The 24,966-nt window shown below is 43.6% G+C and overlaps 1 protein-coding gene across 16 annotated transcripts in view; it reads left to right on the top strand.

Annotated features, from left to right (window-relative positions):
* Nucleotides 1–24,966, top strand: part of KCNMA1 (potassium calcium-activated channel subfamily M alpha 1) — a 773,076-nt gene that overhangs the window by 605,356 nt on the left and 142,754 nt on the right. For 14 of the 16 annotated variants that reach the window (XR_009734238.1, XM_061405428.1, XM_061405415.1 and 11 more), the window contains exons 16-18: nucleotides 134–202; nucleotides 9,794–9,880; nucleotides 17,238–17,314. Coding sequence is in view for 15 of the 16 variants with exons in the window: in XM_061405428.1 (XP_061261412.1) it covers nucleotides 134–202; nucleotides 9,794–9,880; nucleotides 17,238–17,314 (233 nt within the window). In the remaining variant the exon portion in view is untranslated. Of the gene's footprint in view, nucleotides 1–133; nucleotides 203–9,793; nucleotides 9,881–17,237; nucleotides 17,324–21,045; nucleotides 21,055–24,966 lie in introns of all 16 variants that reach the window. The other 2 variants (XM_061405431.1, XM_061405424.1) reach the window with 2 other exon arrangements.

The raw sequence follows: 24,966 nt of genomic DNA, 5'->3' as shown, positions 1-24,966 counted from the left end.
GCACACAGACTGTTGAATAGGGGTCCCTTGGTTAATGACCGCATCAGGAGATGGAAAGGTCGTAACAGTGTTTGTTGTGTGGCTTTGGTCATTTGGAACCACTGACTGGGAAGCACTTTCTGTCTCATTGCAGGCTGTGTTTTGTGAAGCTCAAGCTTCTCATGATAGCCATTGAGTACAAGTCCGCCAATCGAGAGAGCCGGTAAGTTCGCCGTGACCCAGCGCCCACCTGACGTTTATGATGGTGAGCATGCAGGCTGGGAACATTCGGTTCACTTCTTTCGTAACGCGTTATTTATTTGTTTGGAACCCTAATGCAATACTTCTCTGACTTGAAGTCACATTTCAAGGTGTATTTAACTAGATCCTGCCACTTCTATCGCAGACACACCTGGCATCCCAAACCCCACTGGAGAGACTGTTTCTCCAGGGGAAAGGAATGAGGCATCCAGATCTCCACCTGATCACACCAACTTACACTTTTCACCCTCTAAATACAAAACGAGGGACAGACCCTGTCCTTAAACCCATGTTTACTGCTGTGAGCAAAAAGCAGGTGGACTCTGGCCTCCTTCAAAGCAGGCATGGGGCAGAGCCGTGATGGGAGATCACAGCTCTCTTGGAGCCAAATTACAAGCAGCCTATTGTGTGCCATATGTGTTTCTCCCGGTGCAACTGAAATCCAGGTGGCAGAATATCAGCTTCATGTAAATTAGCCCAGAGAACAGGGCTTGGAGGCAGGAGCCCTCTTTATTTATTTATTTTGTACTTAATTATGTGCAAATCAGACTGATGAGGGACCAGGTCTGGTCAAAATAGATAACACTCCAGTCAATATATGAGTTTGTGCTGGAAGGAGGAAGCATTGCCATTAACAAGGAATTTTTGTTGGAGTACTGGATGCATTACAGATAAAAGAGAGATGACGTTTTGCTCCTCAATTCTTATCAATAGCTTTAGAAGAAGGAGAGCTTACTGAGAAGTGCTCAGGCTTATGGCCCTTGAACTGACATCCATGTTAAAAAGTTTACCTGTAGGTATCCATGGGAATGGTGGAAATATCCTCCAATAAATGCCTTATTAACTGACTGCAGGGCAAGACTAGAAGGTTCCTGCTATCATCATTTAAGGAGTTTCCATTTTCTGAGTGAATGACTCAATAAAGCCAGTATTCTTTAAATCCTAAAAAATTCCATGGACAGAGGAGCCCGGTAGGCTATAGTCCATGGGGTCGCAAAGAGTCAGACATGACTGAGCAACTTCACTTTCACTTTCTTTTCAAATATGTAGTCCGTGTCTCTATGACCCAAACAAAGCAAACAAACAAACAAAATCAAACACTGGATTGTGAGCCAGTCAATCCAATGTTCTCTGTTACCTTAACCACCAGATCAGATTGCTCACAAAGTCAATCTGATCACATATTAAATAATTTTGAATATCCAAATCAACCAAAAGGAAGACAAAATGGTAGATTTGGTGACCACATGGTAGACCATGGTCTTAGCAGTTGACAACTATTTATGTAGATATACGTTTTTCTTCTCTGTGCTGGCAAAGTGAAGAATATTATTTGCAAAACACCCGAGAGCTCTTGGCTATTTGCAGTTCAACAGATAAAGTGGATGTTTCTGGGATTGTTGCTTCTCCATGTTGTTGCCAATATATCCTTGTACCTGTGTAGGGGAAAATGTGTATCCTGGGTTTCTGCAAATGATATTCTCATGTTGCCAAGTTAGTAAATCTTTGTATAATTTAGTGCTCTCTGTCACTTCTGTGCATCTCTAAGGGAAAAAATGTCATCATGTGGGTGACGCTGAAGAGTGTTTCTCAGCCATTCTGGAATAGTTCCATGGCAGGAGCCTGCACCCTGTACCTTAACCAGCCATCTCCCACCTGCCACTTTTTGGTCACAAAGGAGGGAGAGAGAAAGACTGTTAATGGTTTCAGTGTGAATCCGCAGTCACTGTTCTAAGAAAAATAACTCAGTGCTCTCCCTGAAGGCACAATCATTTATTTGATAGATGCTCCAATTAATTCACAAATCAGAGATGTTTTCAACAAAGCCATATTTGTACCTACAGAGAGCTTTTAGAATTTCCTTTTTCAGAAGAGGGAGAAAAGAACCAATAAGACTTGGGTTTAGCTTTCTGTCTATAGCTGCCAGCTTTAATCCTCAAACATGGCTTGGTCTCAGTGTGGAAGCACATTGGTTCTTGTGGAAAAAGGTGTGTTGGAGGGAATGTGGATCATGCCTCCGAGAAAACACAGGACTCAAACACAATGTCCGTGTTAAAAAGAACTGAGCTTCTGACCCTTCCTGAGATACTCATTTTGATTTTGTTCTTCATTTAAAAATGTCCCATTTGCCTTCCTCTCCCATTTCCTAAGTGACTGGGTGTTAACATTCAGAGGACCGCGCCCCCCTCTTTTTCCACCCTGCCCCGTGCCTCTGACCTGTGTGAACTGCCTCCTTTGTTGCCGTTTCACCCCCATGATACTGTTCCCATGCTTTGCCAGAAAACCTTGTTTTCACATGCATCCTTCAAATAACTTGAAACAAAGGTTTTATTCCTTCTTTCCTTCTGGTGTCAATCAACTAATTATCCAATTGTTTGATTTTCAATTCTTTTCTTGTCGTTTTGCAGAAGCCGAAAGCGGTATGCTCTCTTCGTTAACTTTCCTCCCAACTTCCACCCTCCGTCTTCACGTCTAACCACAGGACTAACCCTTTGCCAAGAATTCAGGAAGATAGAGATTATATATATGTGTATACATATATATAATCTCATTCCCTTGTCTAGCCCCGTATATACATATATATATGTGTGTGTGTATATATGTGTTTTTATATACAAACCTCTCTCCAACCAGAGTCCATAAACACTGAAAGTAGCATATTGCCTTTCTTGTTTGATTTGTTGATTCTTTCGGATCATGCACTAACTTCTTTGCAGGAAAGCTACACAAAACAAAGGCCCAACCCTGTTTTCAGTCATGGCACCAGCGATGGGAGCAAACGCTAGTAGAGCTGACAAAGGAGAATGCGTCTCTCCAGCCCTCGGTGTCTGTTTCTGTCCTGTCCTGATGTGCTTTGGTGCCGTTTGTCTGCATACCACATCCACATTCCCAGTGACCTCCTCTGCCCTGTGTCCCGTTTCCAGCTTGTAGAGACAAGTTTGTGTCCTTTTATCCACAAAACAGAGACCAAGCCCTTACACTTAACTCTCTTTCCGTATGCTAATTTTGATGATAACATTTGACTGTACTTTCTCCCTGGGGCCAGTACTCAGTACAGACTTAGAATGCTGCTACTCAATTGCCAGGTCATCACATTTGATTTGCTGAATGAGTACTGTTTATTGAGATGAACTCATGTTTCTCTTTCTTCCCAATGTGTTTGGGCGTATTTCTTAATATGAAGTATCTCAGTTTTCACCATGTGACCTCACCCTGTTTTGCTGCTGTTTTATGTTGCATGAAGCACGACCAAATCCTCATCAATAGATGTTTTTTCCCCCCAACTTTTTGGGTTAATATTTGCAGTGTTGTTTTCTCAAAGACAGTATTGTTGAAAACATACTATTGAGATGCCTCTTTGTTCGTCTTCTCTAGAGTTGTTTTGTTCTGTGGTTGTAATCACTGCCATGTGTTTTTGTCTGTAATTGTGTGTGTGTGTGTGTGTGTGTGTGTGTGTGTGTATCTATCTATCTGAAACTCTTTCCAAAATCAGATTCTTCTGTGATGTTCTTGAGTAGAGGTGGCTTCCTGTCAGTTTGGTATTATTGATATGATCCAACTGCAAGAAGTTACTGCAACACTTTGCATCTTCAAAGGTCCACAGTGGGGCACCTCTGCTGTTGACTTTTGGCCTTTGACCCCTTTTATCTTGTGGTGAGGCATGTCGTGATATAGGCATGACTTGTTCTGAAGTGTATCAGAAAGTGACACGGTTTGCTCCCAGAACCAAATATGCATCATGGTCCTTCCCAAACGAACTCTCTCTCCCATCGCATATGGCTACTGTTTTCCTTATGTGCAAAATAGATTTTAAAATGACATTTCTAAAATTACTGAGATGGATTCAGGCAAAACAAGTCCTTGCCCCTGTCACTGGCAGACCACAGAGGTGGTCATTTGAGTGTGACCAACTGGGAGCAATCTTTATTATGCTGTCTCTGTGTAAGTGAATTGGGCTCAAACATATTGAAGCATGGAATACTCACCGTGCCCTTACATATATTTTATAGGAAAAGTGCGTGTGTCTAGTTGTGTGGGACTCTAGCAGAATATATTTTAAACCCAAGAAGAAATGAAAAGTTCCAGAAAGTCAATAAGATTTGTGATTTGGGGTTTCTTTAGGCTGTTCCTGAACATAGCCCATAAACTGCAGGGCGACCACTGGTCAAAGTCCCACCCAATAGCAACCTCTGTGACCTTGTGTGGTCAGAAAGACCGCCCCCAGTGGCATGATTCATCTGGGCACAGTGTGAAATAAAGTGCTCGATGTCCTTATCTTTTTGCTCTAGTTCATGAAGTCCCATTAGCTTGCTAGACACAGATATAATTGCCATGTTATCAAGTACAAACTGTTTTCTCATGTGAGTGATATTTTTGTAATTGCTCAGGGAATGGTACGCTACACCTATCAAAACTGAGGGGAGGGAGGAGAGAAATACACACCTGTCATATTTATCCATAATGGATAAAAAGTTCACTTTAAAAAAATGTGTTTCAGTTGAATGACTAATCCTTGGTTGTCTCCAAAAATAGCGACCAAGTAAAGTTTATGATGATTGAAGAAGGGATAACTAGATGTTTCCCAGTTGTTATGCGTAAGTGGTGGAGAAAGGGAACAAATCATTTTGCTGTCAAGCCCCAAATCCCCAGGAGTGTGGTCACTCCTTTGATAGGCCCAACTGGTGAGAATTGCAGCTTGGTCTTTGGAAGAACATCTACGACTACGTTTCTCTTTATTAGAGAAGGAAAGAGACACTTCTGTAACTGAGGCCACTGCTTATGGTTTTCACTCATTCAAGAGAGTTGAAATGTGCCTATTGCAGGCAGGGCTTTAAGCTGATTACTATGAGAAACTTCGGAGAAGATAATGGCACCTCACTCCAGTACTCTTGCCTGGAGAATCCCATGGACGGAGGAGCTTGGTAGGCTACAGTCCATGGGGTCGCTAAGAGTCAGACACAACTGAGCGATTTCACTTTCATTTTTCACTTTCATGCATTGGAGAAGGAAATGGCAACCCACTCCAGTGTTCTTGCCTGGAGAATCCCAGGGACGGGTGAGCCTGGTGGGCTGCCGTCTATAGGGTTGCACAGAGTCGGACACGACTGAAGCAACTTAGCAGCGGCAGCAGCAGCATGAGAAACTTGCTTATAGAAGTAAATAAAATAGGATTATGGTTTTCAGTCTTTTATTTAATTATGGTTTCCCTACAGAAAATAAATATTTGCTCCATAGGGTGTATAAGGAACCAAAAAATAAGTCTAGATACAAAACTAGGAAAAAGAGAGGGAGAGTAAGAACCCTTGGGGAAGGGATCACACCAGCCCTTTGCCTCCAGCTGTTACTGAATGTTTTCAGTTCAAATTAACAAGGTCATAGAAAAAAAAGAGGATCATTTATAGTTCCTTGAATTAAGAAAAAATCCACCCCTGCCAAGAAGATGTCCCTATTGGAATTCTGCTAATTTATATTTAGGCTTTTTTTTCTTAGAGATTTTCTTGATTCTTCACATGACACATCTTGAAGTTTATCTCTGATAAGCTAGTGAATTAGACAAAATTGGAGCAAAAGCCTGTTTTAAAGTGAGGCACAGGGAGGGAGACTTTTGGCAGCCATAAAAGCCAAACAAACTTAACATCTTTTGAGATCAAAGATCTTTGGAAAGATTTACATATTCCCATTAGAAGGTCAATAGCATATTCTAAGGGTAGCAAGCATTTGGCAGGAAAAAAAGTTACTTCTGTCTAGGATCCTTATCTTTTTATAGTTTCAAAGAGAGGAGGATTTAATGGATTTAAACTTTCTAGATTTGGAATGTGGATAGAAGACTCACTGTCTAAAATATCAAAAAGAGTAATAGACTTCCTTCAAGAGACTTTGAGACTTTGTACCCTTACACAGGAAGTATTATATGCAATGGTCCCCTGAAATCAGGGGCACGTGCTTCTTTACCAAACCCTTAAATCTATGAGTGGAATCCAGCACAACAAACTTCTTTGTGTATCTAGATTTCTTTCCTTCATTATTCTCGAGAGCTGAGCTCAGTCTTTTGATTCCCACCCAGAAGGCTGCCTTAGCCTGAGCAGGGTACTGCAAATGATGCAGCCTTGAATCTCACACAGAGATGATGTGAAGCCTCCCCTCCTGTCCAAAAGAGAACAAGAGGGCATCTTAGAATCACACAGTCAGTGATGCCCTTGGAGGTGCTTACAGTGCCTTACACAATCAGCCATGAGGTTTAAAGAACAGGGAGATACTCCACTGTGCAGCCAAAAGCCGGTCCAGATGAGCCCATCTCCAGATACGGCATGGGGATAAAAATGCTTTGGATATCTCAGTCAGTACAGAGCTCTTCCAGTACCAGTAAGATGCCTCCTAGGTAGCTTATTGGAGAAGGCGATGGCACCCAACTCCAGTACTCTTGTCTAGAAAATCCCATGGACGGAGGAGCCTGGTAGGCTGCAGTCCATGGGGTCGCGAAGAGTCAGACATGACTGAGTGACTTCATTTTCACTTTTCACTTTCATGCATTGGAGAAGGAAATGGCAACCCACTCCAGTGTTCTTGCCTGGAGAATCCCAGGGACAGGGGAGCCTGATGGGCTGCCGTCTCAGGGGTTGCACAGAGTCGGACACGACTGAAGAGACTTAGCAGCAGCAGCAGCAGGTAGTTTATTAGCACCAAAGATCAAACGGAGAGCAGTGAGGCTCTGAGAGATTGTCTACCTCTTGTTTAGGTGCTGTCATTACCTTGCTTACTAATAATAGTGACCAAGTGTTAAGGACCTGCTTTGTGACCCCTCACTCAGGACATAGTATGTATGGTGGACTTTAATTCGCTTTGTGACACTGTAAGCTAGCAATTATCCCCCCATTTTACAGATGAGGAGAGTGAGGTTTATCAGCAGGTCCATGCCCAAGGCCAGGACCTGAGCTCGGCTGTCCAACACACACACCTGTTCCCTTAACCAACACAGGCATCGAAACTGAGATTTGAACACTAATGTACCTTCCATCAGTGCCCAAAAGCTTTCCTCTCCGCCGCACTGACGTGACTAAAGCAAGCTTGGAGGCTGTAATAAATTATCTCAACCTGCTGTCTCCAGAATGACAGTCCCAAATCCTCACTGTACGCCGATTCTTATTCACTGTTGCTAAAGAACAAAGGAAATGAAAAGAAACTTTCCATTGATAGGAACCGTGACACAATGGGCTTGATCATTGGAGTACAATTAATGAAGCATATGATGAAAAAAAAAAAAAAAAGAAACAGGGTTTTGTGTGAGGCTTGTTTTGCTCCTATATGTCACCCAGACATTGATGAGTGTCAAATTTCCCCTTTTGAATTGCATTGTTAAAACTACAATAGGATTTCTTTTTCACTCAGAAGCTTTTACATCCTTATATGAATACACATCAAAATGTAGGCTTATTCAACTTCAAGAAATTAGTTCCTTTAAACTCCAGAAGGACTCAGAATTTTCATGTATATTCCTGTATATTATTCTGGAGTGTACAGTTCTTCTCCCTGTAATAACTTTATATAATTATGGCCAAGGTATTTTGGTATGAAGTTCTATGTTCCATTCTACAGGGCCAGCTAAAGTAATGATTTCATTAAAAATGAAATACATTTTTGGCTTTTTCTGCAATAATAAATAAAAAAAGCTAATATACATTAGCTTTCTATGCATCATCTCCCTTAATCCTTTAAAAAAAAGTAAAGCAGACTATGCTTATCTTCATCTTGTATGTGAGGAAGTTGAGTTCTAGGGAGGATTAGTAACTTGCCCAAAGTCAGACAGTAACTGAATGGTGGGGTTGGAATTTGGACCCAATTTCTTATTGTAGAACTAGGGCACAGAAGAACTGCCATACAGTACAGTCATGAGGATAAGAAAGTGCAAAATCCAGCCTTCTGCTTTTCTAAAACATCCCATTTGCTTGACTTTGAAACAGGGACCCATTGAAACTGTGATAAGCTCGGACTGTCTTCCTCTATAATGGTGAAAAGTCAGAGGGCTGCTAACCCAAGGTGAAGAGGGGTTGACGGGTGTGTTCAGGAGGTGCCTGTATGGAGCTCCTGCCCCTCGCAAACTGCACTTTAGTGTGACCTGCTGCTTCCTGGCTTGTGAGGAATCTCACTGTTGCCTGTGGTTCTAGGGCAGAACCCTCAAATCTTCAGATGCTTGCTATCATTCAGTGTTAATCACAGTGATCTCACAGGATCGATTTCCTCCTGTCAGGTCTTGTTATTGGTAATAATCGATGCTTCTGTGACTGCAAACATTTTGCAATAATGACCTGCTCTGAGTTCTCCAAAGAGAACAAAAGTTCACCTGGGTCCTTCCTGTCTTGCTACAGATGCATTACTGTGCTAGCCACGGCGCTCTTCTGGAATGGTTTTACCAGCAGTAAAAGATGACGTCTTAAATGCCATCCTCCGTTTTGATTGTCTTAGACAGTGGAGGAGTTCCTTTAACCTGATTCCAGACATATATTACTAAACACCAACTTTTCAGATCAAAAAAATAACTCTGTTGTATCTAGTGCTGCGTTTACAATGCCTCAATTCTGTGTCCCTTAAGCTCAAAGCCTCATCTCAGTCTCTGTGCAAAATAGTCTGTATTCTGCTTTTGGTCTGAAGACAGTTAAGTTTGTTTGTTTCATCCATTTATTAGATTAGGATACATTTATCTCTTCTGTCAGTCCAAACACAGTTTGGTCAGCTAATCTATTTATACCACTTTTAAGTAGGACAGTGTATATTTAGGTTTATACTTCCCTCACGGGGGAAGTTTTTTTAGGGATAATTTGCATTTGTTTTTTCTAATTACAAGTTGGCCCCAATCAGGATATACTAGACACATACATTATTCATACACTCCCATACATTTTTGTAAACAGCAGACTGGAATCATTAAGTATTTCCAACTGCTGGCATTTTTTTTTTCTCATTGTCAGGGTAGATGCAATTCTTTCTACCCAGGCTGCACATGGAATCCACTTCCAGGTCCGTATCAGTGTTATGCAGATATTCTGATTGCTTCTACATTGGTTACAGGCATCCCGTACCATTCCCTGCAGTAATATGTGGTGTGTATACATGTATGTTTCTGTATGCATATAGGGGTCCCATTAATACCCTGCCTTCGAATGGAAAATCAGTGTAGCCATAGCTCTGTTAGACTAATAACACTCAACACTGACCATCAATGGTAATTTCCAAAACAATACATGATTAGGAACTTTGCCTCAAACCAGAAGCCCATGGCAATCCCATTGTACAAACTCAGCCCTAAAATCTGGATTTGCTTTGATATCTGCAACTGGGAGTATGCCAGCCTGGGAACCTGGCAGCAGAACTTTATGATGGCATCGTCCAATTAAATGTGTAGGGCCATGGAGATCAGGCTCTAGACAAAATCTTTGGGGAAAGCATTAGACTAGTGGGCCCCCTATAAAGTTAACAATATGGTGTAGTCTTTAAGGTTTTCTTCAGAACATGACCTCATAACTATGTCTTTTTTGTTTGTTCTTGTTTCACTGAGCAGTATATTAATTAATCCTGGAAACCATCTTAAGATCCAAGAAGGTACTTTAGGATTTTTCATCGCAAGTGATGCCAAAGAAGTTAAAAGGTAAGAGTTTATTTTCACTTGCCTTCCTTTTTGGCTCAGCTGTACCTATCTCCATGCACTGAGTTATGCTTTCAATGTGTACTGGGCCCTAACCCCAGAAGTGCTTAACATGTCTATTTCCATCAAATGGTGCTGAACCTTAGGAAAAAGGGATTGTGCTTTGACATGCTTCCCCATGGGCTCCTCATCACACAACGAGTTCCCTACCTTTGAATTAGAATAATAACATTTTAGACCTAGGAGACCCTAGATACCTGGTCCTGCATTTTCCAAGTGAAGAAGCTGAGTCTCAGGGAGATTAAGCGATTGTTCAAGATCATCCTAATTCCTGATGACCCAGGACAACATAGGAAAATGGCCCCTCATCTAGTGCTCTTAACATTATCCAGGCAAATTTACTCGAGAAGTCTCTATTTTCTACTCTAAGTGTCAAATGGAATCTCAAAAAAGTTTGGATTAATTTCAGATGAAATGCCAAACTGGCTATATTTCTATTGGTGGCCTTTCTAGATAAGTGGCTGACTTTGTCAGGTTTAATTCTTAAGCCTCTGTAGGTACAGTCCAGGATTTCATTGGCCTCAATGTTTCATGACACTTTTGTTCATATTCTCAAACCTGTTTAAACAGCCCAGCAAATCATAGGACTTTCTGCAGAATACCATGGAGTGTTATTATATTTGATTCTAGCCTGTGAACTAGAAAAAATTTACTAATAGAAAAATGTGACTCAGAAGGTCAGAAAGGTCACTCAGCTCAAGGACAATGTTACATAAAATATCTTAAATAAATGATGAATTGTTCAGGTGTCATTTTTATATTAAGCCTGTTGTCTTCACTGGGCTTCCCAGGGGCTCAGTGGCAAAGAATCTGCCTGCCAAAGCAGGAGACACAGGTTTGACCCCTGGATTGGGAAAATCTCCTGGAGGAGGAAATGGCAACCCACTCCAGTATTCTTGCCTATAACAGTCCCATGGACAGAGGAGCCTGGTGATCTACAGTCCATAGGATCACAAAGAGTCAGAAACGACTTAGCGACTGAACATAAGAACATTGTCTTCACCCAGTGAGCTCCTATTCAAAGCCAGGCTGATGCTGGGTATTGTACAGTCTTTGCTGCTAGTCCTCAAAATAACCTGGTGAGGTTGGTCTTCTGAAACTCTCCAGGCTTCAGTTTCCTCATCTGTGAAATCGAGACAAATGATTTGTACAAGGGCATGCAGCATATAAGCAAGTGGCAGAGCCCAACTGGAACTGGTCTTTCCTTTTCTAAGGACATTTTTGACCACAGTTAGAAACACTAGTGAATTTGTATGCAGAGTTCCGTGTGCGCCAGCTGTGTTCTAAGTTGCAGACACCAGACGTTGATGAACTCATTTAATCCTCTCAACAGACTGTGAGACAGGGAGCCTTGCTACTGCCATTTACATGTGAGGAAACTGAGGCACAGATTAGTAAATTAACTCACCCAAAGCCACATGGCTACTGAGTCATAGGGCCAGGGTTTAAAACCAGGAAGTCCCATTCCAGAGCTTACATTCTTATTTGCCAAGAGGTGAATCTGCCATGCTGAGCACAGATCTATGAGATTTGACAACTGACACTTATTTTCTTCCTCTTCATCCCCTCTTAAAAACTAGCCCTGCTAGTTATAAAAGCTTTTAGGGGGACTTCTCTGGTGGATCAGTGATTAAGACTCCATGCTCCCAATGCAGGGGGCATGGGTTCAATCCTAGGTTGGGGAATTAAGATATCCTGTGTATCTTGTGGTACAGCCAAAAAAAAAAAAAAAAAGCTCAGGAAAAAAAAAAAAAAAAGGGGGTGTAGAAGCTAAAGAAAAAACTCCTTGAGACTGAGGTATCTAATGACTTAAATTGACTTCTGCAAATTTGGACAGGATTGTCATTATTCAGGTGAAAGAGGAAAAGCTCCTTATCCAGTTCATAGAGCTTCTCCTTTTCCAGGAGTACCCCCCAAACTGGGGTCACCTGTAAGAGGAAAGCGAGGCTAACTGGGACTGAAGCCCCTCCAGGTCTCCTGGGAGAGAAGGTTGATCCCTTGACCAGGCACAAGACACAAAAGCCGGAAACAGTGCTCAGCATGCATAGGGGCTGGGGGCACAAGTGTACCAGTGATCCCATGGGCCTCCCAGATAGCAAATCTAACATGAAGCTCCTATTCGTGTAATTCTATTTCCTATTACATCTCTCACTAATGAATGTCACAAATACCAGGCAGTCCAAAAAGCAAATTACCTCCTGTGTTAGGGAGTACAATATGTCTCATTTCAGTGCTTTATGGTGTTTCCAAATACATGCTGACACAATCAGCCTCAACACCAGCCTGTAATTTTCCGTGGTGTGTGATGTGTCAAGAGCAAATGCTGTCAGTTAGGGGATTGAAAACCACAGAAAGGACATTGGAGGTTTGCAGGAAACTAAACAAGTTTGCTAAAATGGAAAAGTAGATTATGATGATCTAGTATTGAGTTTGCACCCTCAGTTGCAAAAAAAGTGTTGGGAAAAAGTTAATGGATTGTAGCTCAGAGAAACTTTCAGATGTAGTGCTTTAGGAAAAGAGGGGTGAAACCCTCTGAGCATTATCTTATTCCTTCATTCATCAAACATCTGCAGGTCGCTCACTTTTGAGAACACTCTGTACTAGGTGCCAGGGAAGCAGTGGTGAACAGTGGGGAGGAGACACTGCTTTCATGGGCTCACAATCTAGGGAGGAGAGAATTGCAGTTTTGTTTGTTCATGTTGCAAAGAATTAATGCAACTGTCACTGATTTAGATTGCGGGTAAGTGATGGTTCATGGAAAAAGCAAGAGAGTTCCAGGAAAACATCTATTTCTGTTTTATTAACTATGCCAAAGCCTTTGACTTTGTGGATCACAATAAACTGTGGAAAATTCTGAAAGAGATGGGAATACCAGACCATCTGACCTGCCTCTTGAGAAATCTGTATGCAGGTCAGGAAGCAACAGTTAGAACTGGACATGGAACAACAGACTGGTTCCAAATAGGAAAAGGAGCACATCAAGACTGTATATTGTCACCCTGCTTATTTAACTTATATGCAGTGTACATCATGAGAAACGCTGGACTGGAGGAAGCACAAGCTGGAATCAAGATTGCCGGGAGAAATATCAATAACCTCAGATATGCAGATAATACCACCCTTATGGCAGAAAGTGAAGAGGAACTAAATAGCCTCTTGATGAATGTGAAAGTGGAGAGTGAAAAAGTTGACTTAAAGCTCAACATTCAGAAAACAAAGATCATGGCATCTGGTCCCATCACTTCATGGGAAATAGGTGAGGAAACAGTGGAAACAGTGTCAGACTTTTTGGGCTCCCAAATCACTGCAGATGGTGATTGTAGCCATGAAATTAAAAGATACTTACTCCTTGGAAGGAAAGTTATGACCAACCTAGATAGCATATTCAAGAACAGAGACATTACTTTGCCAACAAAGGTCCGTCTAGTCAAGGCTATGGTTTTTCCAGTGGTCATGTATGGATATGAGAGTTGGACTGTGAAGAAAGCTGAGCACCGAAGAATTGATGCTTTTGAACTGTGGTGTTGGAGAAGACTCTTGGGAGTCCCTTGGACTACAGGGAGATCCAGCCAGTCCATTCTAAAGGAGATCAGTCCTGGGTGTTCATTGGAAGGACTGATGCTAAAACCAAAACTCCAGTACTTTGGCCACCTCATGCGAAGAGTTGACTCATTGGAAAAGACTCTGATGCTGGGAGGGATTGGGGGCAGGAGGAGAAGGGGATGACAGAGGATGAGATGGCTGGATGGCATCACTGACTCGATGGACATGAGTTTGAGTGAACTCCGGGTGTTGGTGATGGACAGGGAGGCCTGGTGTGCTGTGATTCATGGAGTCACAAAGAGTCGGACATGACTGAGTGACTGAACTGGACTGAACTGAACTGAACTGAACTGAAGTGATGGCTGCTCTGAGGGAGAGATATATGAGCAGAGATGGAGGTGATGACAAAGAATCCATTGAACAGGGATCAGAAGGGAAGAGGAGACATGGTGGTAACAATTTTGTCGTGTTTAGGGAACTGAGGGGGTGAGATGAGGTTAGAGGGAACAGCAGGGGCTGGTTTCCATAGGACTTTATACAGAGGCTGTGTTATTACATGGAATCATGGATGGTCTTAAGCTGGAGATGATGTATTAAAAGGTGTTTCCATCTGCATGGTAGAGAATGGGAGGTAGTGGGAGTAGGGGAGAGGAGGCCCATGGACTTGGGGGCTGCTGCAAGAGGTGAGTAGAGGTGGAAAGAAGTAAGACCAACTCAGAATACATTTTACAGAGTCTGTAGGACCCTCTGATGAACTGAATATAAAAAGTGAGGGGAAAAGAGGAATCAAGAATGGAGCCTAGATCTGGAGCTTACACTGTTTGGGGGAATGATGGCTCCATCTTCCCGAGATAGGGTAAATTGGGGAAGGAGCAAATTCTGGGTGGTAGGAAATCAAGAATTCTATCTAGACTAGGATAAGCAGGCAATACACACTAAACATACACATGGAGATCTCATACAGCCAGTGGGACCTAAGATTCTGGCATTCTGGGAAAAAGTGAGGGCTGGAGATGTACATTTGGGTGGCTGCTGTTTCAGTGAGGGTCCTGGCAAGAAACAAATGACATGCTTAAATGGGAAAAGGGAGGCGAGTTTTATGAAGGGACCATATAAAGCTATGGGCACAGAGTTAAGGAAAACTAGCAAGGGATGACAAAGCACACCAGCGCTCACAACAGATGGGAGCCACTCTTAGCCCTGGATCTGGAGACTCAAAGGAGGGCTGTCAGAATGTGGAGAGAAAGGTTGCAGTGTAGGAAACACTGCTTGGCAGGAGCCGGGTCCTTCAGTAAAGGAATCTCATCACTGCCAATTCCTACCACTTTTCACCCTCCAGTCTCCTGCCGGCCCCTCCCATTGGCCAAACACAACAGGAAACCTGAGGACAAGGAGACCCTAAAGGCCAGCTTTGCAGGATGCAGATCTCGTCTTGGTGATGGATAGGGCAAGGTCACCAACTGGAGAAGGGGTGGGTGAGAAGGAGAGGGAGTGGCGAGAAAGTTGACAGGGAGGAGGAGGTCCGAGGCAGGGGATCCCGAGAAGTGTGAAAAGACCCCTGGCATGCACAACCATGGATTTAAAGCGAAATCAGTTGGCATAGAGGTGTGTTCCTTTCCCCAGCAAGGCTCAGCTGCTTGAGTACAGGTGTACGGAGCGCCAGGGCTTTGCCAGGTAAGCATGGAAGGCAGAGATGGGTGGGGAAGTGCAGAGAAGTGCCTCTTAGCAAGAATCAGCTGGAGCTTAGATACTCTGCCCTGGGTTGGGGGTAGTGCATCTCCAGGTCACCACAGGCCCCTCCACCCCCATTTTACTCATTAAGTTTACATGTCTGGCCCTTTGCATATTTCATTTTCAGAATCCAGCTTTAATTCATGAAATAATCATACTTTACCTTTTTAGTCATCTATTCAGACCCATCCATTGTCTCACCATCTCTTTAGTGGAGATGTGTTAAGACCTTGGGCTCTAGCACTTGACTGTGTGAGTTTGAATCCGGGCTCTGCTACTCTTTTCTTTGTGACCTTGGACAGGCCACTTAAACTCTCTGTGCTTCAGTTTCCTTATCTGTAATTCAGAGATAATCATATCTCTTTCAAAGGATTGTTTGAGAATCAAATATGTTAATGTGTTAATACTTATGCTTAAAACAGCTCCTGGGCTATAATCTGTGCTCTATAAATGCATTTTTGTTACAATTATTATTATGTGTAGAGACATCAAATGGGGGAGAAAATGTCCAAGGGAAGTGAAAGAAAAATTGCTTCCTCCTTTCCTGTCCTTCCCCTTTCAGGGCAAGTCATCACTGATTGGGTTCTTAGCCACACTGTCACTCAGGCAAGCAGTCAGCTACCTTTTGTGTTTTGCAAGATGGTTGAGAACTGGCATTTTAAGCAGTGGCTGAGCTGCTAAGGTAGAAAGAGCTTTGGGCTTGACTTTAGAAGTCCTGGAGTTGGCTAAGGTCTAGACAGGATGACTTTGGGCAGATCATGACAACCTCCTCGATTTACAGATGAAGACCCTGAGTCCCAGGGACTTCAGGTGCAAGATCTGCACAATCTCTTCCAGATCCCAAAGTCTTAAAGTTGGTTTCCAGCCAGTGCCAAACATAAATGAAGTCCTATGAAAAACAAAAAGGAACCGAGAATAACATGGTCAAGAAATGTGTTTCTTTCTTTATAGCCTAGGTCAAGGAAGGACCATGTTTGTCCTTGGCATTCAGTTGCATGTTGGGAGTGATGAAGGTGGTGAGCCAGAAATTTTGTTAGTCTCCTTATTCAGAAGGTTGTTCCGGTGAATTTTATCACTGTCACAGTACCCACCCCCCTCCCCAGTACTGAAAGGATACAGGCCCCCAGTGCTGTTTTTCCAGGCCCTGTACATTTTAAACAGTGCCCCAGTGACCTTGCTTTGTCTCATCCAGAATATATCTCCAGCACAGCCAATGCACCTTGTAATCACATATTGACACTTGAGTCACACGAGGGGATTTTCTTGTTGATTGCTGCCTGTGGGTCACCTTTCTACCCAGGTTTAGTCCTCTACCCTAACCCTATAACACCCTCTGCCCAACCCATCCCTGGGGTCAAGTGAACTGTGCTCCTTAGTAAGAAGAAAACCTTCACTGATGTAGTATTTTCAGGTCCGGAGAGTGTGGGAGTGGGTCTGGCCTGTTTGGGAGTAAATATGGGCTATGAAATCCCAGAAGGAATTTGACAGAGGACCCCCATGACTTTCCCTTCTTCTTCAATTTCTTGCTTACCTTGGCTGACAAGAGATCCTGCTTTCAAATATCAGTGACAAGGCTGATATTTTTACTTGACTGAGGAAAGTCATCCTTGTGCCCTTTTAATACCTCTTTGATCAGACCATGAGGATGTCAGGGATGTATTAAACCTCCGACTGAGGGCCCAGAGCTGGTTGCCCAGTGTTCTGATGAGTGGCATTGAGGGCTGTTCTCGAAAATGCAAGCAGGGAGGGCAGACGTGGTGTGTCACGTCAGCAAACCCTCTCCCAGCTCCTTTTCAAATAAAAGTTTATGAAAAGAAGCACTAACTCAAATTGCAGAATCCTGTGTTTGAAGTAAATGGTCTTGCAACAAACATTTCCGTCTATGAATGTCTAAACCTTTCAGAAGATTAAAGGAAATTAGTGCTGGCGTGTTTCATTAATTTGGCACCGTGGTGGAGGAAATGTGGTCCTCATTTCACTTGGGTGGATTATGAAATGTGTCAGTTTTTCCATTCTCTCTCTCCAGGGCATTTTTTTACTGCAAGGCCTGTCATGATGACATCACGGATCCCAAAAGGATAAAAAAATGCGGCTGCAAACGGCGTAAGTAGTGTTTCTTTCCCCTCCCCTCCCTTTCTCCTTCCTCTTTCCCCCCAATTCATTTCCCTTCTCCTTTATTTTTTAAAGAAACACTAAACATCAAGAGAGTTCTTGAATATGTTTATGTTTCACCCCACAGTTTAAAGAGACATGAAATACATTCTCGTCCTCACTTGATCAGAGCAGAGGATGGAAAATCGCCACCATCAACACCTCGGTGTGAGCCTCACGCCTAATCCCCACTTCTTGACTCTAAAGGGATACCTAGGTAGCTGTGTCCATCAAACACAGTAAATGCGATCTAGGTTTGAGACGGCGGGCAGCCGAGGCCCTGGAGGAGGGAGTGTTTTCGCATGGTGATTTTCAGTGGACTAGGGGCTGTCAAGTGTAAAGGTGGCTGTGCTAGGGCTGAAGGGAAACTGAGTCTGAGGGTTTGGGAGATGACTCTCTTTCCACTTGGGATCCTTGCTGGACTGGTTACCAGAGGTCAGAGTTTTCAGTTGTGATACCCTCAGACTGGCCTAAGGGAAGAACTTGGTCATCATCACCACTGGACTTTACATACCTTTGCCTGGTGACCAAACCTCAAACACCACTGCTCTTCGAGATGGGTTAGGTTGGGCTCGACAGCTGCTGGCCTATCTTGTCTCAAACTCCTTACAAAGCAGCCAGTGGGACTTCTTGAGGATATGGTAAATCAGGAATGGTGGATGGTGAACTCTTGATCTAAAGCATTAGGACATCAAGTAAAGCTTGCAGTCATTACGTTGCATTGTCTAGTAGAAGTTGTTCACAACCCTGGAGAAAACAGCAATAGTGATTCCTTCCTTCCCGTGGTGTTTTTCATGTTTCTTGAGCTCTTTACGATCATTATTATCTTTGATCTTCAGCATAACCTTGCGTAGTTGTCAGCGGGTATGATTAATCTCATTTTACAGAAAGAGGAAAGTGAGGCACCAAGTTTAGTGGGAGGATGAGATTGATGAGATCACACAGATCTGACAGACAGGGGTTCAGGCTCAGCTGAAGACTCCTCTTGATGCTGTTCCCTAGTCTTCTTAGTAAGAGAGAAGGGCAAAGTGAGTGATCTTGGATCTGCAGAGTAAGAACCCAATGATAAAAGGTCACCCACAAAATACTTTTTCACAAGCACACACATGGGCTTGTGTCAGTCTTGTGGCAAATGCTCATGGGAAGCACTCTGTCTAGAGAAGTTTCTTCAGAAATATTCTAGGGCTGATTCACAAGCTTGGGGCAGCTTTGGTCCACGGACTTAACACATGGTCTCCTTTACCCATCTCTGAGACCTCACCATGCAGAGTATCCATACCTCTAACTTCTTGGGGCCTAAGAATGCTCTAATTCTGGCAGCCTACCAGGAAGAGCATCTAAAATCCTGTAAAGACGCAGAACAAACTCACTTCTCATCCAGTCCCCCACACTCCATAACTCAAAAGGCCCTTCTCACTGGGCAGTGCACCCACTCAGCTCAGCTCGGTTGGTTGGAAACATAGAAACAGAGCTCAGTTGACCAGGCATCGCCTGGATCACTTCCATCAGAAGGAATACAACATCCAAAGGCAGAAGTACATGGGAGAGAAACAAGTATGATAGGATGAACCCTTGTCAGAAAACCCTTGTAGTGAAGGGGTTTGGGGAATGCAGGAGAGTATTAATGCCAATAACCCTTGACCAGATACTTGCCAGAGAATCTGGCCCCATGGGGTATCAGTGAAGTGGCAAGGCTCCCTTCACTTGTTGGTCAGTCATTCACATGTGTTTGAGTGCCTTCTTTGTGCAAGGCACTATTCTTGGAGGCAGGGAGGGAGCAGTGAATAAGACAGTCCCTGCCCTCCTGGAGTCTTCACTCTAGTGAATGGAGATAAGCAGTGAGCATAGAAATAATTAAATACCTTCAGAGAGAGACAAGTGCTCTGAAGAGAGAGAAGACTGCCTGAGAGAGTGAGGGATCTTGTAGGGGAATGCTGCTTTAGCCAGAAAGGTCTGGAAGGTGTTCTTTGGGAGATGATGCTGAAGCTGAGATCCAGTCCAGGTAAACAGCATGGGCAGAGGCAGGGATAAGTTGGTGGTGTTTGAGCAAAGGCAGGAAGGCCAATGAGGCTGGTGGGGTTGGGGAGAGGTTGGTAGGAGATGAGGTCAGGCAGGGCCCATGGGAAGAAACTTGGGTTTTAGTCCTATAATAAATACAGCCATTGCAAGAGTTTAAGCAAGTTAATGATATCATCAATTCTTGTTTTAAAGAATCTCCCTGGTGACTAGACAGAGAACAGGCTCTAGGGAGGCGAGAATGGAAATGGCAGGGAATGACTCCTGCTTGGATGCTGACTCCATGTTCCTCACTGGGCACTGACGTGGAACCCAGCAATCAGGTTTTTAAGTCCCTGGAAATGAGGGTTTGGCCTCTAAGATATTTTTCCATCTTGATTCCAGGCAAGCAAGCGGCCACTGACTTTAGCTTCCTCCTGGAGAGAGAGGGACGTAATTGTTTGAAATAATTCTACTCTCATTACCTTTAACATTGGTTCAGCTAGTGAATCGAATGATCTCCCATCCTACAGGGCAGCACTGCTGCTAAGCTGCTAAGTCACTTCAGTCGTGTCCAACTCTGTGGGACCCCATAGACGGCAGCCCATCAGGCTCCCCCGTGCCTGGGATTCTCTAGGCAAGAACACTGGAGTGGGTTGCCGTCTCCTTCTACAAAAGGACTGTCCCTGCAGAGCCAAGCAGTGAGATAGGACCTCGCTCCCTCTCTCTGCACCCTTCTCCCCTTCTGGGCCTCATGGAGGCCTTCAGCTGTGAGGCTAATGCTTGCTAACAGTCAGAACTGTTCACATATCATTCTTCCTCATTAAAAGGCCATAGCAGCCTGTGTTACAGAGGGTGGGATGCAGATGCATATGTGAGCAGGGTGGTTAGAATAAAATGAATGATTAAACTTGAACTTCCCTGGGCATGCTGGGCAGGTTAGGAAATTGGGGAAGATAGGGTTGCCAAGAAACTTTTGTTAGAAGGAGCTAGAAGTTTTAATAATGCATGCAAGTCAGGTGGTTTCCTGCCTTTGAACACACATTGCCTGTAACCCTAAATTGGAGAGGGCAGCACGACCCACGCTCCGTTGTCCAAACCTGGTAGGCCAAGTATTAACAATTCATCCTGGAATGATATGTCTCTGGGAGGGCAGAGCTGATGACATCCCTGGATTTTATTGTTTTCTAACCCTCCCCTCCCAACCTCGCTTTTCCCTTTCTAAATCTTCCCATCCCATCCCCAACATCCCCATTCACCTTCATTCAGTCTTAAATGTCTTATGTCATACTACCTGGAGAAATATTGAGTGTGGACACTGTGTTTCTGGAAATTCTGTGGTAGTATAGTTTAACTTTTGCATTTTTTCCCATTTTTTTCATAGTTCTCCATCCAGGAAGAGAGTCAAATTCAGCTGTCTGGCCAAGGAGCAAGTTCTCAGAATCTGCTATTTACTCATTTTCTTTTTCTGTGTAACAAATCCGGTCTAATGATTTCCTTTTTTCTCCCCCAGCTTCTAAAAGTTTGCCAAAAGGTGGACTCCTAGGGGACAAGTCATGTTCTAAATTTGCTGTGTTTTGAAGGGATTTTCTTTAACTTCTAATCATTGACATATTTTTGATTTATTTTTTTTTCTCATTGCTGCCTTGGAATACGGCCCCTACTCTATTTTAACTGCACACTGGTAGTGATATATTGTGAGTAAAACGGGTTCCCAGCAGCCCAGAGTCCAGTTCCCCCTGTCTTTCTCTAGAAGAGATACTTCTTTTATTTTCTGTACAGTTGCAGTTTCTTTTTTCCTTTTGGTATTCATGTTGCATGTAGCAGTAACATCATGCCCCAACTCGGTCTGCAGAGTAGCCTGGAGCTGGAGAACCCTGCAAGCAGGGAACCCCTCTCTGTTCATTCACCTCCCACCCCCTCCATTGCCCCCCCATGTCCCCTCTGCCAACCTCTTGCCAGCTTCTGGCGTTGTCTTATTTTTCCACTTGAAAATAAGACCTTAACAACAGTGTTTGTCTTGAAGGCCTTGTCTCAGGGACCTTGAGGGGACACTGAGTCGGCTGAGGTAATTACCACTAGCTCTAGAAGCCTCATCAAATGGGGGTCATTGTCATGCTTGCCTTTGATAAATTATACTTGGTCTCCTCTGCTATTAAGCTTGAATTCCTATCCTGAAGGAAACACATATGCTACATATATATTCCCATGTTGTGATATATATATGATATGTACCAGTACTTTATATGTAAAAATGTACATTTTTATATATAAGCATAGAGATATATAGAGAGTGATATATTTATTACACCATACGTGCCTCTCTACACGAAGTAAGTGCTTGAGAGAGAATTAATTGGACACCCAACTTTGGGACTGTAAGTACCTAAATTGCCTTACTGGAGACAAGTATTTCCACAGTGGTAATTATTTTCTATAGTCTGTGAAGTACCTTGCTTTAAAATAAAATTTCTCCCTCAGCAATACCCACTAGGACATATCTAGTTCCTGTATACCTAGACATCTATGCAAGATCTGCTTACTCGTTTAAGGCAGAAAGGGATGGCTCAAAGACTATGTTCCGTTTTATTAATGAGCTGTGTAGAAGCCTGGATGAGTAAATGGAAGTCTTTGAGCCCTAAGTTACTCAAAGAGTTGGACCGTCTGTCCCAGCAAGATGTGGCAATTGATGATGACCTTTGAGGCCAGCGTTTCCGTGTGAGCCTTGGAACAGTACTGCTTTCCACGGCAGCAGCAACAAGCATCCATCTGTACTCGTGTACGAGAGACCCGACCTATGGACCGTTCGGTACAGCAGCCCTGGAATGTGGAGATGTTTCTGCACCTGGTCTTCTCTTACTCCTTTGCAGAAGAAGAAGAAAGTTGGTCATCTGGTTTGGGCTAGTCATTGGAGGGTATGGAACACTCTGTGTACCAACAAAACAAAAGTGACCTTCAATTTGGGGCAAAATTCTGCCAGAATTGGCTCCGTGGCTCCCTTTATCGGCAGAACATCTTGAAAAACGGCTTGAGGACATGGACGGCTTTCCTTCCTGCCAAGCTGCCTACTGTAGCTAGTGGAGGGAAACCATGGTGTCAGTCCGCAAACAAGTCCAGTGCCAAATTCTTCTGTCTTCTCCAGCCACAGTACAGCGTTCAGGGCAGGATCACCCTACTAGCTCAGTGTGCTCTCTGCTGCTGTCATTAACCAGCTTTTTTGTTCCCTTCTTTCCATTGCTGGAAAACTACCTGGGAAGGTCTTTCTCATCCCTCCAGAAGCTAGTTGGAGAATTTCACCAAGTGAAGACATCACTCCCCATTTATAGGACTTGAAAGAATGCTCTCGGATTCCCATCGTTCTATCAAACAAATGCCTCCGTCTTAAACCTCAGTGGACTTTTTCTTCCATGGATATTTTGACTTAGAATTTTAGTTGCTGCCGAGCATACAAAGAGCAGCTCTAGAGTTCCGCCTTCAGCAAATAATCCACCCTTCACTGGACTGATTTTAAACATGAAGTTGCAATCTGAATTGAAGAGCAGGTTTTTGTTGTTTTGCTTTTTCTTCCACTCCAGTCTTGCCTCGAATTGCTCCATTTGAAACCTACAGTATTTTTTCCCAGCAGTTGGAAAACTCCACCTGAGCCTTTCAGTCCAGCACTGATTTTCATGCCCCTTCCAGCCCACCCTGGAAATTAAGCTTCTACAATTGGAAATTGGCTGACAATTTGGTTGCTGATTCAGGAGGCAGATGGTGTGAGAACGGGATGGAGTCCAACTCCCTCTTCCATTCCAAGCTTGGCTCGGAAGGGCTAACCAGCAGAGAACCTGAACTTGACAACTGACTGTCAGCTTGACACAAGGAAAGAGCAGTAACCAAGCTAATCGATAGCAGCCCCTTCTCTACAGGTTTCCTTTCTCATGATCAAGACCTTTGCATGTATAGGAACAGTTGTCCAAGAGTATGTCTGAGAAATCTTCCAGTTTTCAACACTTGAGTAAACAGCTTTGATGATGTCCATGAGGAAAATACTTTTGTCTCTAAAAATAGCACTAGGAAGTCATAATGGAAGTATTGGATGAATATGCACTTCATCGTGGTGAAGGAAAGGACATAAAAGCTTTTTCTCAAATTGTAAAACTGCTAGGACAAAGTTCTTAGAGGAGAAACACCTTTAGACCTAGGGTCTAATTCTTGGCAACCACATAACCTGTTTGCATCTGTGGCACTAGTCCAAGAACAAGAACCTTACGATGTGGGCCAAAAGAAAACGGAGTCTCCAGGGGCTTATATTTCTCTACTTTCCCAGAGTTAAGCCAGCCGATGGGGACAATTAATTGAGCATAAAGTTCTAAGAACGCTGAAATGGAATGACATGTAGCTGCATCACAGACACCTCTCCTCGACACACTCTTGTCTGTTCCCTGTCTCAGGAAGCTATAACAGGGCTCTAAGGAGACTCTAAGTCTCCCTTGGAGTGCAAGGAGATCCAACCGGTCCATTCTAAAGGAGATCAGTCCTGGGTGTTCATTGGAAGGACTGATGATGAAGCTGAAACTCCAGTACTTTGGCCACCTCATGCGAAGAGTTGACTCATTGGAAAAGACTCTGATGCTGGGAGGGATTGGGGGCAGGAGGAGAAGGGGACGACAGAGGGTGAGATGGCTGGATGGCATCACTGACTCGATGGACGTGGAGGGAGTTGGTGATGGACAGGGAGGCCTGGCGTGCTGCAATTCATGGGTCGCAAAGAGTCGAACACAACTGAGCGACTGAACTGACCTGACTGAAGGAGACCCAGCCAGCCGGTGCCGAAGCAGTCCTGCTCTATGGGTCATGACTGCACAGCCCATGCAAGCTGCCACTTTTGACCACTCTAGGACCATGTCCTGGAATCTCTCTCGCTTTCATCCTGGCTCTCCCTTAAAAATCTTCTGTGGATTGGGAGAAGCCGCTGAGTTGAAATGACACTGCAGGGTTCAATTCTTAGAGGCACGCAGCATCTTCACCCAGCTTGGCCGGATGGTCTGTTAACTAGCTGCTCTTCCACACGGATCCACTAGATGTCCTCACAGGTCTACTTAGCGTTACCGTTGAGATCCTATGGAAAACTCCCTTTTCTGAGGATGGAGATTGGGGAAGAGAGCATTATGTGACTAGATAAAAAAAGAAAATCAGCAAACACCAGAGGAGAGAGGGCACTCTATGTGGCCAGAGAGTAGATAGGAACCTTAACTTCTGTTTTAAATAAATACTGAAACTTTCACAATTGCCCTTTGAAACCTAACCTTGGGAGTTTTAAGTGGCACTCTGATATCTGAAATTAACCTTCGAACGTACATCAGCTCTAAAAGAGGAAACAATCATGGAGACATGGAAATAAAAAACATCAGTTAATTCTGAACAGCCTCAATTCACTAAAACAAAAACGAAGGATTAGGAAGCAGAGAGAAAGTCGAGGCGGATGAGGACGGTGTTTTCTAAAGTTGGAGATCCATGACTTAATTTTGATAAAATTTTACGGCTTGAAAGTATAATTTTACACACAGAGTATCTACTTCTCCTGGAACGGCTACTACCAGAGGGACACATCCTCATCCATTTTTAAT

The sequence above is a fragment of the Bos javanicus genome, chromosome 28 (assembly GCF_032452875.1).
Source record: "Bos javanicus breed banteng chromosome 28, ARS-OSU_banteng_1.0, whole genome shotgun sequence".
Lineage (NCBI taxonomy): Eukaryota > Metazoa > Chordata > Mammalia > Artiodactyla > Bovidae > Bos > Bos javanicus.
The sequence above is the reverse complement of the archived record's forward strand: the minus strand, read 5'-3'. Positions and strand labels throughout refer to the sequence as shown.